This window comes from Erythrolamprus reginae, chromosome 8, assembly GCF_031021105.1.
Source record: "Erythrolamprus reginae isolate rEryReg1 chromosome 8, rEryReg1.hap1, whole genome shotgun sequence".
Taxonomy (NCBI): Eukaryota; Metazoa; Chordata; class Lepidosauria; order Squamata; family Dipsadidae; genus Erythrolamprus; species Erythrolamprus reginae.
The window spans coordinates 40054690-40072206 of record NC_091957.1 but is presented as its reverse complement, the minus strand read 5'-3'; the positions used below and the strand labels follow the sequence as shown (position 1 = coordinate 40072206).

Below are 17517 nucleotides of genomic sequence, written 5' to 3'. Positions count from 1 at the left end.
AAGGGAAGCCTCTGACGTTCCCGGCGCTGCTACTGCTCTAAGGAAAGCCTCTGTTGCCGTCGCTACTCTCGGGAAAGAGAAAGTTGGTGTAACTGCTTAAAGGAAAGGAGCCCCCCGAAACTGCCGGTATTACAGCCGCCCCCCCACTCCCTACAGCTTGGAGCACGACTGGGAGGCTGTTTAGTGGGCGGCCAGAATGGGCGTGTCGGATTCCAACTCCCATTCCTTCTCACCCCGTCCCCTCATTTCGGATAATAAACAAAATTTTCTGTGGCTGTTCGGTATCCGAATTTTTGTTCAGATACCGAAGCAAATTTTTGCCGAAAATTTTGTTCGGTATCCGAAATGTACGAGAAAGGAAGCGTTCGAGTACCGAGGTACCACTGTACAGTATTTCTTTTTGATACGCTTTTTCCAATCATACAACAATTTTGAGTGCATATAATTTCCCCAATATCTACACTACTACACACTTTTGATGCCTAGAACTGTTATCTCCAAATCTGGAGATCAAACACTGAAGGATAACTGTATTCTGATTTCCATATTGATTTAACAAATGTAGATTTGATACACTTTTACAAAAAAGTAAGTACTGAATAATATGCATTCCACGCTGACTTCTAAATACATAGCGCATTTTAGGTCCAATGAGACCAACAATTTTGTAATTTTTCCATCCATCTGCCTTAAATATTTTTTATTTTGTCTCTTGAGACGGTTTAGAAATAGACCCAGAAAAGTGATATAAAATAATATTGAGAAGAAAATGACAGGTAGAAAGAAGCATTTTTTAAGCTTGAAAGCATCAGAATGGCTTTAGAAACATAGTAATTATCTACTTCATATCTGAAATTCTGCTATACTGGAATTATACTGATTCTTGGATTGTTTAACTATCTTTTTTTAAAGCTACCATTGACTGAGACTGCATAACAGTCATAAACTGTTATTTGCCAAGCTTCACACCTGAATTCAGAGAACATCTGAAGCAACCAACAAAAGTCAAAAGAGCTTAACCCGATACACTCAAACATTTGAATCCCAGATGTGAAGGTATAGAAAAAAGATGACTTTGATGGAGATATGTAGGGTCTGTTTCCTAGGCAACAGGGACTAAAGCATTTTTTAAAACCCAGAATATCCAGATAATGTTTAGCAGCAGCTCAGACACATCCCTTATTCACCGAAGTATGAAATGGAGAAAGAGCTTTAGCACAATGAGATTTGCAAGGTTTTGGTATTATTGATTATGTGTCATCAAGTCACGGTCTATTCCTAGTGACCATGATGAGCTCTTCCTAACCTTATTTTTCAGATCTTCCAAGAACTGCAACAATCATGATTATAACTTCTGGTCACTCTTCTCTTCTCATTTTTTCCTACCCTTCTCAGAATTAAAACTTCTCTAGAGAGCTGCACAATTAGGCACAAAGATGGTTTTTTCCCCATGCCATTGCTCTGCTAAACACCTATTACTACACTGTCTTCTAAAGATATTTACCCATGTAGTAGGCTATATTGCTGTTATCCTTGTCATCTTGTCATTGTTTCAGCTTTCTCACCTTCTCATCTTTCCTACTACCTTTCTTCTATTGATTTATCACATATTGTTTGCATTTCACAATTATGATTTATGATCACTGAGTTATCTCTTTGTTGCTTGTATGTACATTGAAATTTTATGCTTTCCTTGTGTGCTCAATCACACTTGGTCAATAAAGAAGTACTGTATATTAATCAATCAATCAATCAAGTTACCATCAACTCCTAGTGAGCAAAAGATTTTTCCTCCATGATATCTGTCTCTAACCTCATCTTTCAGAAGTTCCAGTACTGAACCAGTGGTGGGCTTCAAAAATTTTAAGCAAGGGATTCTATGCCTGGCTGCTTGGTGGGTGTGGTCAGGGTGGGTGTGGCCTATTTGGTCTCCTGCACTATGGTGGGTGGGACATTTTTGCCCTCCCCAGATTCCGGAGGCATTTTCTGAGCCTTCGGAAGGGTGAAAATGGCCTCCCCAGGCTTCAGTGACCCTTGTTTCTGGCCTTCCTGAACTTCCGGTGGGCCCATTTTTCGCCCTCCCCGAGTTTCCATGTCTACCCTGGACTTGACCTGAATCCAAAACAGGCTGTATGGGGATTCCTGGGAGAGTGAGATGGGGTGGGGGAACCAAGAGTGGGTTTTGGGGTTCTCAAAAATGCACAAAATCTTAGCCACAGGTTCTTCCGAAACCCCGAGAACCCCTAGCAGCCCAGCCCTGCACTGAACCCATCATCGTTCTTACTGCTGGTCATCTTTCTATTTTATTTCTTTTCGCCTTTTCTCAGCATTAAAAACTTCTTTAGAGAGCTGGGTCTTCACTTAACATCTCTGAATCTGTTACTGAAGCAAACCTTAACGAATGGCGTCTTAGCCTCCCTTTTTCTATCATTAAGTTTTATTTCCAAAGTTAAAATACAAACTTCAGAAGAAAACAGGAAAAAAGCAAAACTAAACGAAAATGAGAAAAATGTGGATAAAAATCACCCAGCTGATTTTCAGGGCTACTGGTCCCACTGGGAGTCGAGAAACAGGCTGTTTCCAGTCTCTGGAGGAAGTGGGGAAGGCCCATTTTCTGCTCTCCCCAAGCTCCTGTCCTGAGCCTTTCTGGGAGCCTGGGGAGAGCAAAAACAGTCTTCCCCTCCCCAGAGGCCCTCTGGAGGCCAGAAATGCCCATTTCCCAATTTGAAATGGGCCATTTCTGGCCTCCAGAGAGCTTCCAGGGGTGTGTGTGGATGTTGGGGAAAGACATTTTTGCCCACCCCAGGCTCCTAGAAAGGCTCAGGACAGGAGCTTGGGGAGAGCAGAAAATGGGCCTTCTGGTCCAACCGTAAGTTGACAAATAGGCCATTTTCTTACCTCCAGAGGGCATTTGTGGACTGTTTTCGCTCTTCCCAGGCTCCTAGAATGCCTGGCCGGGGACTGACTCCCTGGCCGGATTTGCCGCAGGGCCAGGGAGACACGGCCCTTCGGCGTAGCCGCCATCTTGGGGGCGGAGATCTCACGAGATTTCGTGAGATCTCGGCCATTTCTGGAAGCATCGGCCATAGCCGATGACGTCGTTGGGGGGCGGAGCTTGCCAGCCCTATAAAAAGGGCTGTGCAGGCTTTGGGCCTTCTTTTCGCCCCGACGACGACAGAGCGAACACCCATCTGCCCTCCCTATCTTTCAGTGTGCCACTGTGGGTCGCCCTTAGGGGGGGGCCGAATAGGAATTTTTGGTGGTCTCTATTTTCTGTGACCGTTTTTCTGCCTATTCCACACTGCAGTGACGGATATGCGGTTAGGGGTTGCTTTGCCCCGTGTTTAGGCTAATTGGCTTACCTCTGGTCATTTGGGTAGGCAGGTTAGGTGCGGAAAACTGGGTGGTGTTTAGCAACTGCGTGTTCTCCGTTGGGCATCTTTGGGGATGATTGACAGGTTCTCTCCAAAGGCTCATGGTGCTAACGGCCTGAGCAATTGGGGGTAACCTGTCTTTGGGTCCCGCCCATCTCTTTCCCCTTGTAGGGGTTAGATGGTGAGACCTCCCACATGCAGGTGCATGGCAGAGATCCAGGTGAGGGCGGGGCCCTTCACCTGGATCAGCATGGAGCTACGCCCATAAGTTGCCCCGGAAGTTTTTCTGACGTCATTTTCTGCCCCGGAAGCAATTGTTTGACCCTGTGGGTCCTTGTTAGGGTTATAGTTAAATTTATGCTAATTTATTGAATAAATTATGCAAATTTAATTAATAAAAATGACCCATTTTAAATTCAGCTCTTTGTGTCCGTGTCGTTACTCTGCCTCTGCTGCAAAGACTCTGGGACTCATGGAGAGTGAAAAACAGGTATGCCATCCTGTGGCAGGAGTGGGGGCCCCTCATGGAATTATGAGTGTGGGCACATGTGTGCGATCCCCTTGCGCTTGCCTTTTGGCATGCGAACCAAAAAATATTTGTCATCACTGGGCTAGAAACAACACCAGAATGTTTCCTTTCTTCCTTCCTTACAGGATTAGCCCTGTAAAGTGGAGAAAACAAAATAAAATTTCTCCCAACAACCGGTTCTCCAAACTGCTTAGAAAGTTAACAACGGGTTCTCTCGAATAGGTGCAGAATGGCTGAATCCCACCAGTAGATAAAACCCAACAGCAAAGCTAAATTTCAAATCCCTTTATTAACCATCTATTATTATATTTAATCACAGAAAGTCCACAAGTAGTAGCCTTAGACTTCCTGCAAAGTTGGCTTCAGGGTCTGCTTAACCTACTGGGGCAGATGGGGGCCCTGTTTGCAGGTGTTTCTGTCTGGATTTAAGTCTCTAATTCTTCATGTTTCCTTAAACTATATGTAATTGGTGCATTTATTTATTTATTTATTATTTAGATTTGTATGCCGCCCCTCTCCGCGGACTTGCATTACTACAAGGATAGCACAAACCATATTTAGATATGCTTCCTTCACAACAAGTGGGGGAATACACACATACACGCACACACTGTCAGGCTGAACCCATCATTTTCAGTTAGAGACTTTGGCCTGCCACAAATAGAATAGCATTGTGGGAATTGGGGAAAGGTGTTTGCATAGGAGGGAAAGATACTAGCCACAACAAATTCTTTCCAGAGGTTCAAGGCCATCCTTTGTTCAGCACTAGCCGGAAGTACAGAGGAGGACCGTGGATGTTGAGAAAAACCGGAGTGGCCCATGTGATGAATTTGTAGGTGTGGGGATGTGGAATGAATCTTAACCTGGTGGAGAACTGTAGGAAAAGTTAGTATTGGGTTGACTTCAGTTCGTATTCCACATGGCTTTGTTAATAAATTGGAAATTGGAAGAAGGCCAAGGTTTGGACTCTGATTTATTTCTTGGATGTTTATTGGGACCCTCACACACACACACACACACACACACAAATTACAATCACAAAACTTCCTTGCTCTAAAAACTGCAATGTACAAGAAGGAGCAATGCAGAGGGTTTTCAAAGTAAAGCTGCTCCGAGTCCTCGGAGAGGGGCGGCATACAAATCTAATTACTACTACTACTACTACTACTACTACTACTACTACTACTACTAATAATAATAATAATAAATCCACCAGGACATAGGTAGCTATTAAATATGCTAAAGGGGGCGGGGAATAATCCTGCCTTTTAAAATACTGGTTTAAACGAAGATTCCAGAAAGTGTCATCAATTGAAATATGGATTCGTTGAATGTGTGACACAAGAGATTTAGTATGATATCAAAATATAAAAAATGATAAGACGAAAACAATTCGGGCTATGAGCCTTAGAAATACACATTAATAACAAAGGAAGAATAAGACAACAATTTTGGCTGCCATCCAGAATTCGTCTTTGGATTTCATTGCCTGTGGGGTCATGTAAAAACTGAGAGAAAGGCTCTTCTATTGCTAAGAACATAGAGGAGAGGACATGTAGAAGGTAACCGTAAGTGCCAGATCGATGTTTTATTAGCGAATAAGGGCCAGCATGATGTGTTTGACTAAGAATTCAATAAGAAATGAAAATGTATAAAGCCTCTGGTATCGGTTTTCTTGTTGCATATCTAAAAATTTGGAAAAGTGTATTGAATAATGTGCCAGAGGTTTTTAAAAGCAGGAAGAGCACTGGATGGCATACAGTTAATAATAATCCATTCCATTCCATTCCATTCCATTCTAAATACATGAACACAAGTCTATGCTTATCTACTTGCTATCTGAACACATAGTCTTCGGAGAGAGGCGGCATACAAATCTAATAAATAATAATAATAATAATAATAATAATAATAATAATAATAATAATTATTATTATTATTATTAGCAATGTTCATCCAACACTTTTAAACTGGCTAGTTCAAGGAGCTAGCTTATGCCATATGTTATTCATGGTCACTGTTGAATCTAGAGAAGGATTTAGCGTGCTGCGTGTATCCACAAAATGAAATACATGTTTTAATACATTATACTGCATTGTGATTATTATATTGGACTATATTTCTTTTATTATTATGCATTATATACAGGTAATCCTTGACTTACAACCACAACTGAGCCCCAAATTTATGTTGCTAAGTGAGAAATTTGTTAAGTGAGTTTTGTCCCATTTTACGATTTACTTTGCCACATTAGTTTAGTGAATCATTGCAGCAGTTAAATTAATAACACAGTTGTTAAGTGAATCTGGCTTCCCCATTGACTTTGTCAGAAAGTTGTAAAAGATGATCATGTGGCTTTGGAATACTACAACTGTCATAAATAGGAACCAGTTGTGAAGCATCCAAATCACGTGACCATAGAGATTCTGCAACTGTCGTAAGTGTGAAAAATGGTTATAATAAGTCAATCTTCCCGTGCCGTTGTAATTTCAAACGGTCAATGAACTGTCGTAAGTCGAGGACTAGCTGTATTATGACCATAGAATTGTAATGCATTGTAAAAGTTCTCAAACAGGTTATTTATGATGCATGATTATAATTTTATTATTATGTACTGCATTATTTTACAGTATAAAAATATAACTCTAATGCTTTATAAAAGCTCCCAAATAGGTTAATTGAAGGAAGAGAAAGTTAATCTTATATGAATGTAGCCTTTAAAAGTCAATCCTCATTCTACATAATCCACATATAGCACAGAATGCAGAAGCGGATTTAGACAAATTCAGGAAAAAAAATAATTGGACAGGAAAATCCCAAGTACAATTAAAAGACTGAGTATAACTCAGCAGGCACAAATGGTGTTGGGGGGAAAAAAAGGCAAAAGAAGAGAGAAATACGTTTGTGTTTTCCCTCTCTGTGTTAAAAAGAACCCTTTATGTAAGTCCTTTTGTGGTGGGTTACAAGGCAGTGGTTCCAAAGGAAAACAAGGTTGACCTCATAGTAGCACAATATTTGCAAAAACGTGCCTCCTGTAGCACTTCATGTTACACAGAATGTTCATTGCTTTGGTTTTTTTTTTTTTTAAAGGAGACAGCACGACATGAAATAAAGCTCGGCACCGAAAGATGTCGAACAAATTTTCCTGACTTAGGTATGCAGTGCAATCCATAAAGTATTCAACGTAGGAACGTTGCCTGAAGCTATCCATGTGCTCTCTCTCTCAGTCAACAGAAGTGCAATTGTTTTATGAAGTGCGGCTTTCTTCACCCACCCTCCTTTATCCCCATGTGCTAATAGACAATTTATATTGATACAATTTTTTTTCTCTTTTTGCTGCTGACATTCTAATCAATATCGTCCCTTCCCTAACGGGAGAGCTAAATTTGACATGGGCGGCGTTAAAAGCAATAACACTGAGATTTATGTTACCACTTCACAGTGCAGTACAGCCCATTCTGAGCGGTTTACAGAGTCAACCTGTTGCCTCTACCAATCTGGATGCTCATTTTACCCAACCTTGGGCAGGTGGAAGGCTGAGTCAGCCTTGAGCTGGTCGGGATCAAACTCCTGACAATGGACAGAGTTAACTTGAAATACTACATTCTAATCACTGCTTCACCACAGCTCAGTAGAAACAAAAGAGGAAGGGAGTGAGGAAGGAAGGAAGGAAGGAAGGAAGGAAGGAAGGAAGGAAGGAAGGAAGGAAGGAAGGAAGAGCAATAGCAATGGAAATTGCCTATCTGGACTTCAGCAAAGCCTTTGATACGGTTCCACATAAAGAGCTGATAGATAAATTAGTGAAGATTGGACTTAATCCCTGGATAGTTCAGTGGATTTCAAGCTGGCTGAAGCGTAGACATCAGAGAGTTATTGTTAATGGCGAGTATTCTGAGCAGAGACAGGTTACAAGCGGTGTGCCACAAGGGTCTGTTCTATTCTTTTTAATATGTTTGTGAGTGACATAGGGGAAGGTTTGGTAGGGAAGGTTTGCCTATTTGCCGATGACTCTAAAGTGTGCAATAGGGTTGATATTCCTGGAGGGGTCTGTAATATGGTAAATGATTTAGCTTTACTAGATAAATGGTCAAAGCAATGGAAACTGTAGTTTAATGTTTCCAAATGTAAAATAATGCACTTGGGGAAAAGGAATCCTCAATCTGAGTATTGCATTGGCAATTCTGTGTTAGCAAAAACTTCAGAAGAGAAGGATTTAGGGGTAGTGATTTCTGACAGTCTCAAAATGGGTGAGCAGTGTGGTTGGGCAGTAGGAAAAGCAAGTAGGATGCTTGGCTGCATAGCTAGAGGTATAACAAGCAGGAAGAGGGAGATTGTGATCCCCTTATATAGAGCGCTGGTGAGACCACATTTGGAATACTGTTTTCAGTTCTGGAGACCTCACCTACAAAAAGATATTGACAAAATTGAACGGGTCCAAAGACGGGCTACAAGAATGGTGGAAGGTCTTAAGGATAAGACGTATCAGGAAAGACTTAATGAACTCAATCTGTATAGTCTGGAGGACAGAAGGAAAAGGGGGGACATGATCGAAACATTTAAATATGTTAAAGGGTTAAATAAGGTTCAGGAGGGAAGTGTTTTTAATAGGAAAGTGAACACAAGAACAAGGGGACACAATCTGAAGTTAGTTGGGGGAAAGATCAAAAGCAACGTGAGAAAATATTATTTCACTGAAAGAGTAGTAGATCCTTGGAACAAACTTCCAGCAGACATGGTTGGTAAATCCACAGTAACTGAATTTAAACATGCCTGGGATAAACATATATCCATTGTAAGATAAAATACAGGAAATAGTATAAGGGCAGACTAGATGGATGATGAGGTCTTTTTCTGCCGTCAGTCTTCTATGTTTCTATGTTTCTAAATAGCACTCAGACATATCCTGCTTCACAGTGCTTTACAGCCCTCTCTAAGGGCTTTTTTTTTGCCTGCTTCATATTGCTGGGAAAAGCTCTGAAGACTCTGCCCAGTCTTTGACAGATTATTTATTTGTATATCTGCTACCAAAGTTTGTCCTGTGATTTTTTGAAGTCTTTGTGAGTTAATTGCGAAATATATGCATTTCAAAAATGCTCACCTAAAAGCACTTTGTAACTCCTACACAGATCTGAAAAGCTGCATTTGGAGATATTATGCACTTTCTCATTACATTTTTTCAAAAGGAAGAGTGAGTCCAATTGGTTAATTTTACGGTTGCAAAAAAAAGAAAGGAAAAAGAAAAAAGAAAGGAAGAAAAGAAAATAAAAAGAAAGAAAATTGCCTTCCATCTAATTCCAAACTTTTGAATTTATCTTTGGTCCTTTTCATTAAAACCACCCTGAAGAAACCACTAAGGCAATTTTATGCAATTAGTTATATTTATACACTTCCATAATATACACTTAAAAATAACATGCAACTAATTTAGAGTTTAAAAAGTTTATCAGTGCTATTTTTTTTTTAAAAAATTGCTTTCAGAATGGTTTGAGTCACAACAAAATTTTCAACGCTCCATTTCCGACATAAACATCCCTTTTCATGTAGGTGAACAGCACAGACTGTAAAAATTACACCTTTCAACATCTATTTGATAAAAATAGGCATGTTTGCCAGAGAGTCAGGTCAACAAATAAGTTGCAAGAATAGTAGCTTCTTTTGCTAATAAGTTGCATAAGCCTTAAATTCCACAAGTATCTCTTAGAAAATGTATTTTTTACCATCTACAGGCAGTGGACTGAGCTTTATAACTACAGGGAGGGGAAATGGCTACTTATGTCTTATTTGGACATTATAAATTAGGGGCGTACTCACCTTTGTTGCCAGCAATTTAGACATTAATGGCTGTATGTTGCATTATTTTGAGGGGACAGCACATTTACACTGTTATACTAGCTGTATACTCACTACTTTACATTGTAGCCAAGTGTCATTTCTTCATTGTTCTCACATCAAAAGATGTACTTAAATATTTACTAAATGTGAGGATGTGTACTCACTTCTGTGACCTACAATATGTGGGATTGAGGATTTGTTTTGGTTCTTTTTGCAGACTCTGGAGCTCGAAGGTGCACAAATTACCCCCCACCCACCCACCTACCTGTTGCTTAAAGCAAACCAAATTTTTAGTTCAGTTATGCTGTGCTAAAATCTGCCTTGGAATTCAAACAAGTTTTCTTCCCCTCCTGTTTTCTGGTTTGTCTTCAAAGAGTTTGCTAACACATTTGCAATTTATCTTGGGGATTTTTCTGAATGTGGCTTTCTCTTGAGAGTTAACTGATCTGGGGGAAACTGGAGGAAGGAATGATTTTTTTGTAATGAGAAACAAACTTTCATACGTGCCTCTCAGATGCTTTATAAATAAATGTGCAAAACATTGCAGAATGGGATGGAATTGGAATGTGTTACAGACAGTCAAGGAGCTAACAGGAAAGACCATGTAATAAAACACTGGGTATCCAACTAAATAAGAGCAAATCCCTCTAATTTTTTTGAGGGGTGGGCGGAAAAGTATAGTGTCTGAGCGGCAGTCCCTTCGGGACTGGGCGGCACAGAAATAATAAATAAATAAACAAACAAACAAACAAACAAATAAAAAACCCACCCTGTTTTGTCTCAGAGAATTTCAAAATAAATACTGTACTGTGTGTCTATAACAGTGAGCTCATAATAGGGCAACTCTATCAATATCAAAATGCCACTTAAATATTTGAGCTAGTTTCAAACTAGATTTTGATTTTCTTTCTCTCTTCCTTACTCCCATTCTTTTTCTTTCTCTTTTCCTTCCTCTCTTTTTTCTATCTGTTTCTCTCTCTTCCTCTCTTCCTCTCTCTCTCCTTCCCTCTCACTCTTTCCCTCTCGGCTTCTGGCCAGGTTTGGAAAACTCTGAGTTGATGATGATTTTTAAGTGAGTGATTGCTCACTGCTCAGCTTAGAGGGAACTATGAATCCAAACATGATAAGTGAATCAAAGGAAGGAAAGAAGGGAGGGGAGGGAAGGGAAGGGAAGGAAGGAAAACCTTGGCTGAACCTCTAAGCATATTTTTTTAAAAAATCCTTCAGGACTAGCTCCTTACCAAACCTTTGGTCACTAGCCACAGTCATCCCTATTTTCAAAAAAGGAGATCCAAGTAATGTTGAAAATTACAGACCAATCTCTTTGGATTGCATCACCTGCAAAGTCATGGAATCAATCATAAATCAATCCAATACATTCCACTTAGAAACTAATAACCTACTCTCCAAAACAATTTGGCTTCAGGAAAAAAATAACCTGTAATCTGCAACTCTTACTCTGCAAAAACATGGACCACACAACTCAATCGGGGTATAACAAGAGAACAATCAACATAGACTTTTGTAAAGCCTTTGATTCAGTAGTACATGACAAACTACTTCTGAAACTAAAATCCTTTGGCATCTCTGGACCCCTACATGATTAGATAACCGTATGGTCAAAATAGGAAGTGCCATATCAAATCCTGCTCCTTTCAATAGCGGTGTCCCTCAAGGCAGTGTTCTAGGACCAACACTTCATATTCTACATAAATGATCTTTGTGATCATATTATAAGCAACTGCGTTCTCTTTGCTGACAATGTTAAACTATTTAACACTGACAATGCTGCTACGCTGCAAAAAGACCTTAATCATGTTGCAGAATGGTCAAACAACTGGCCACTTCAAATCTCAACCAACAAATGATCTGTCTTACACATCAGCAAAATGAATCAGAACACAAAATACAAACTTGGAGGAAGCAAACTTGTAGATGATCCTTACTCTGTCAAAGATCTTGGAGTACTCATATCCAATGACCTACAGTACATTCTAGAGCCCACGGTAACAACATTGCCAAAAAGGCACTGAGAGTTGTTAATCTAATCTTATGTAGCTTCTTCTATGGCAATATTACACTGCTAACCAGAGCTTACAAAACATTTGTCAGACCAATTCTGGAATACAGCTCATCTGTCTGGAACCCTCATTTTAATACAATTGAGAAAGTACAGAAATATTTCACAAGAAGAGTCCTTCACTCCTCCGCTCGTAACAAAATGCCTTATACCACAAGACTTGAAATTCTGGGATTAGACAATTTACAACCACATCACCTCCGATCTGATCTAAATGTAGTTCCTAAAATCATATACCAAAATGTCCTTCCTGTTAGTGACTACTTCACCTTCAACCGCAGAAATACACAAGCACATAATAAATTCAAACTAACCACTCCAAACTTGACTGCAGAAAATATGACTTCAGCAATAGAGTGATCAATGCCTGGGATGCACTACCTGACTCTGTAGTTTCTTCCGCAAACCCCTAAAACTTTAATTTTAGATTGCCTACAGTCGACCTCTTCCCGTTTCTAAGAGGTCTGTAAGAGGTGTGCATAAGTGTACCACTGTGCCTATCATCCCTGTCCTACTGTCCTCTTTTATCGTTACTTTTTACTTATGTTTATACAAACTACTACTAATCTATACATGTTTGACAAACAAACAACAAACAAAATAAAAGAAAGGAAGGAAGATGGGTGAGAGGAATGGAAGAAAGGAAGGTGGGTAAGAGGAAGGGAAGGAAGAAAGGTGGATGAGATGAAGGAAGGATGGGAGGGAGGGAAGGAAAGGAAGAAAAAAAGAAAGTAAAAGAAATAAAGGAAGGAAGATGGGTGAGAGGAATGGAAGAAAGGAAGGTGAGTAAGAGGAAGGGAAGGAAGAAAGGTGGATGAGATGAAGGAAGGATGGGAGGGAGGGAAGGAAAGGAAGAAAAAAAGAAAGTAAAAGAAATAAAGGAAGGAAGATGGGTGAGAGGAATGGAAGAAAGGAAGGTGAGTAAGAGGAAGGGAAAGAAGAAAGGTGGATGAGATGAAGAAAGGATGGGAGGGAGGGAAGGAAAGGAAGAAAAAAAGAAAGTAAAAGAAATAAGGGAAGGAAGAGGGGGACACAATCTGAAGTTAGTTGGGGGAAAGATCAAAAGCAACATGAGAAAATATTATTTTACTGAAAGAGTAGTAGATCCTTGGAACAAACTTCCAGCAGACGTGGTAGATAAATCCACAGTAACTGAATTTAAACATGCCTGGGATAAACATATATCCATCCTAAGATAAAATACAGAAAATAGTATAAGGGCAGACTAGATGGACCATGAGGTCTTTTTCTGCCATCAGACTTCTATGTAAATAAAGGAAGGAAGATGGGTGAGAGGAATGGAAGGAAGGAAGATGGGTAAGAGGAAGGGAAGGAAGAAAGGTGGATGAGATGAAGGAAGGATGGGAGGGAGGGAAGGAAAGGAAGAAAAAAAGAAAGTAAAAGAAATAAAGGAAGGAAGATGGGTGAGAGGAATGGAAGAAAGGAAGGTGGGTAAGAGGAAGGGAAAGAAGAAAGTGGATGAGATGAAGGAAGGATGGGAGGGAGGGAAGGAAAGGAAGAAAAAAAAGAAAGTAAAAGAAATAAAGGAAGGAAGATGGGTGAGAGGAATGGAAGGAAGGAAGATGGGTAAGAGGAAGGGAAGGAAGAAAGGTGGATGAGATGAAGGAAGGATGGGAGGGAGGGAAGGAAAGGAAGAAAAAAAAGAAAGTAAAAGAAATAAAGGAAGGAAGATGGGTGAGAGGAATGGAAGGAAGGAAGATGGGTAAGAGGAAGGGAAGGAAGAAAGGTGGATGAGATGAAGGAAGGATGGGAGGGAGGGAAGGAAAGGAAGAAAAAAAGAAAGTAAAAGAAATAAAGGAAGGAAGATGGGTGAGAGGAATGGAAGAAAGGAAGGTGGGTAAGAGGAAGGGAAAGAAGAAAGGTGGATGAGATGAAGGAAGGATGGGAGGGAGGGAAGGAAAGGAAGAAAAAAGAAAGTAAAAGAAATAAAGGAAGGAAGATGGGTGAGAGGAAAGGAAGGAAGGGAGGGAGGAAAGAAGGAAGGAAGGAAGGAAGGAAGAAGAAAGCAAATTAAAAGAGAGAAAAGTGTGTTTATCTACCCTTGGCTCTGGTCCCACTCATTGCCTTTGTCATCTCCAACATGTCCCCCATCAGATAATCCAGGAAGAAATGAATGCTTGACCCAAAGGAATATATGTACCCAATAGTACAACTGTCTGGGAAGAACTAATGCACGATAAATTTATGTATCTCGTGTAAGTTGAGGCCACAAAGCTCCTAAAACTTTTCTTGCCCTGTCTCTATGGACATTCTCAGCCATCCAGGACACTGTCGTTCCAAAGGTGCATTTTTCAAGAGGCAATCAGACTTTCTCATTATCTTTGGAATTTCTTGTAGTGACATGAACGAAAGGGAACAGATGCAGTTCAATAAGCACCATTATTATCATATTGTCTATTTCCTACCTCGCGGGCTGTGAAGAGCTGCTTCGGCGGCCCGACCTCCATCTCCACAGTGACTTTGATCGAACGGAAGGCATTGATCCCCAGTACCTGCCACAACCTCATAGTTTTTGGCCAAATCCTTGGTTTCGCTGAGAGACTTCACCTTGTAGACCCTTCTGGTGTTTGTATCTGACAAATAAAGGGATTCTGAGGCCGGATCCATGGCAAGATAATACTTGTGTGCAGGACTTGTGCTAAAAAACAGAAAAAGGAAAAATAACAGGATAAAAGTAGCCAAAGATGAAGAGATCTCCATCTGCCCTTCTGTGATCTCAAATTGCTATGTTATTCTGATTTCTTTCTTTAAACAAAGGTCATTTTATGCAAGTGGTAAAATTCAAGATAAAATGCATAACACATATAAAAGCAATTATCTGCTACGTGCCAAACGTTCCCAATGTACATGGAAAAACCTGTGTAACAATGTTTTTTTTAACCCCTCCTGCAAATCATCACTTCTAATATTAGGATAGAAACATAGAAGACTGACAGCAGAAAAAGACCTCATGATCCATCTAGTCTGCCCTTATACTATTTTCTGTATTTTATCTTAGGATGGATTTGTTTATCCCATGCATGTTTAAATTCAATTACTGTGGATTTACCAACCACGTCTGCTGGAAGTTTGTTCCAAGCATCTACTACTCTTTCAGTAAAATAATATTTTTTCATGTTGCTTTTGATCTTTACCCCAACTAACTTCAGCTTGTGTCCCCTTGTTCTTGTGTTCACTTTCCTATTAAAAACACTTCCCTCCTGGACCTTACTTAACCCTTTAACATATTTAAATGTTTCAATCATGTCCCCCCTTTTCCTTCTGTCCTCCAGACTATACAGATTGAGTTCATTAAGTCTTTCCTGATACGTTTTATGCTTAAGACCTTCCACCATTCTTGTAGCCCGTCTTTGGACCCGTTCAATTTTGTCAATATCTTTTTGTAGGTGAGGTCTCCAGAACTGGACACAGTATTCCAAATGTGGTCTCACCAGCACTCTATATAGCGGGATTTTTCTGATGGTGAGAATAATTAATCAATGGAATAGCTTTTCTCCCAGAGTTCTGAGTGCTGCATTGCTGGAGGTTTTCAAAACTAGACTGGACAGCTATTTGACTGGGATGGTGTCAGGGGTGGGCAGCAGGCAGGACGGGGTGGAACACAGTTCCACCGGTGGAAATGAAGCTGCACACCTCCAGCTGATCAACGGCAGTAACTTCCTGGATTACTGGTCACCGCTTGACTCTCCTTTTTTCACCCTGCTGCTGCTGCTGCGTACTCCTAGCATTTTCCTCTTTTCTCCTTCCTGGCCTCAGACAAGCTTCCCTCTCTCCAGCCTCACAGAGCCACCTCCCAAGGCCATGAGAGCTGTGCCACCCTGAAGCAGTCTGGGCTGCGGTCTTTTCCCCCTCCCTCTGCCCACAGCTGAGATGAAAAGGCATCATGCGGCAATAACAGTTCACTTGAACAATGATGATCGTTCAAGCCACTCCCACCTGGTCACACGGCTGGCAAGCCACTCCTACCAAGTCACATGACCATCAAGCCACACCCACAAAATAAACCACACCCACAGTGTGGCAGTAAAAAAAAATAGCTGCCCATTACTGGATGGTGTAAAGTCTCTTGCTTAGACTAGAAAACCTCTCCTATCCTATGATTCTGTGTTCTATATCAGTGATGGCAAACCTATGGAATGGGTGCTACAGGTGGCACACAGAGCCATATCTGCTGGCATGCGAGCCGTTGCCCTAGTTCAGCTCCAATGTGTATGTGTGTGCCAGCCAACTGATTTTTGGCTCACACAGAGGCTCTGGGAGAGTGTTTCTGGCTTCCAGAGAGCCTCAAGGGGGATGGGGGAGATTGTTTTTACCCTTCAGGGAAGCCTTTGGAACCTGGGGTGGTTGAAACACTAGCCTACTGGGCCCACCAGAAGTTGGGAAACAGGCCATTTCCGGTCTCCAGAGGGCCTCCGGGGGCCAGGGGAAGCTGTTTTCACTTTCCCCAGGCATTGAATTATGGGTGTGGGCACTCATGCATGTGTGATTGTGCACACCCATGATTTTTCGGCGCCCGAGGAAAAAAAGGCTCACCATCACTGTTCTATATTGTTTGTCCTCCAAGGGTTCAAAGTAGTACAGTATACACAAATTTTATTTATTTATTTATTATTTATTATTTAGATTTGTATGCCGCCCCTCTCCGCAGACTCGGGGCAGCTCACAACAAAGTGAAAACAATTTACAACAAATCCAAATTACTGTCTAAACATATTTAAAAACCCCATTTTCTAAACACACATACATACAAACATACCATGCATAAATTGTATATGCCCGGGGGAGATGTCTCAGTTCCCCCATGCCTGACGACAAAGGTGGGTCTTAAGGAGCTTACGAAAGGCAAGGAGAGTAGGGGCAGTTCTAATCTCCGGGGGGAGTTGGTTCCAGAGGGCCGGGGCCGCCACAGAGAAGGCTCTTCCCCTTCGCCAACCGACATTGTTTAGTTGACGGGACCCGGAGAAGGCCCACTCTGTGGGACCTAATCGGTCGCTGGGATTATTTCCACCCTTTCCACAAAGCAACCCTGTGGTTTCGATTAGGTGAGGGGTATGAGGATGTGGCCCACAAACACTCCTTGTGTCCACCTGAAATCTAATGACTTCAGGATGGCCCCACGTTTTTACAATTTAGAAAAGCTATTAAGACCTGCTTATTGCAGCAAGGCTTTGGAACAGGATCTGATTGGGAAGCTTCGAGCAAACGGATTTGGGATGGTTGCTTCTTGGTGTGACAGGATTACCACTGGGTTTTTTTGTGTGCGTGCATGTACGGTTCTGATCTTTTTACTGTAACTGGAATGTAAGCTGCTTAGAGCAATTCACAACGGAAGCAACTTTTAAGTCTGGATACAATAAGGAAGAAAATAAATAAGATTATATTCTTTCTCTCTCACACACACACACACACCATAGAAAGCTAGAGAGTTGACAAGTTGTAGGATAAACTTAAGAAGAAAATGTCAAAGCGCCTTTCCATGCTATAGGAAGCTCCAAACAATCCAAGGTTAAGGCTACATGTTTAGCATGTGTAAGTGCAGCGAAGCAGCCTTGAAAACTTTGCTGTTAAAAAACGTTGTGAGCATCTACTTTATGCAGTCCTTAAAAAAGCATGTTCATATTCCATCCACATGGGATCTTAGTGTTAATCAATGACTAACAAATAAAGCTAGATGGCCTCTC

At 41.0% G+C, this 17517-nt stretch overlaps 1 protein-coding gene across 1 annotated transcript in view; it reads right to left on the bottom strand.

Moving 5' to 3' along the window:
• TENM1 (teneurin transmembrane protein 1) overlaps window positions 1-17517 on the bottom strand; it is a 572994-nt gene that overhangs the window by 73516 nt on the left and 481961 nt on the right. Inside the window, exon 21 of the mRNA XM_070759727.1 lies at window positions 14242-14474. Within this exon, the coding sequence (XP_070615828.1) occupies window positions 14242-14474 (233 nt within the window). The remainder of the gene's footprint in view (window positions 1-14241; window positions 14475-17517) is intronic.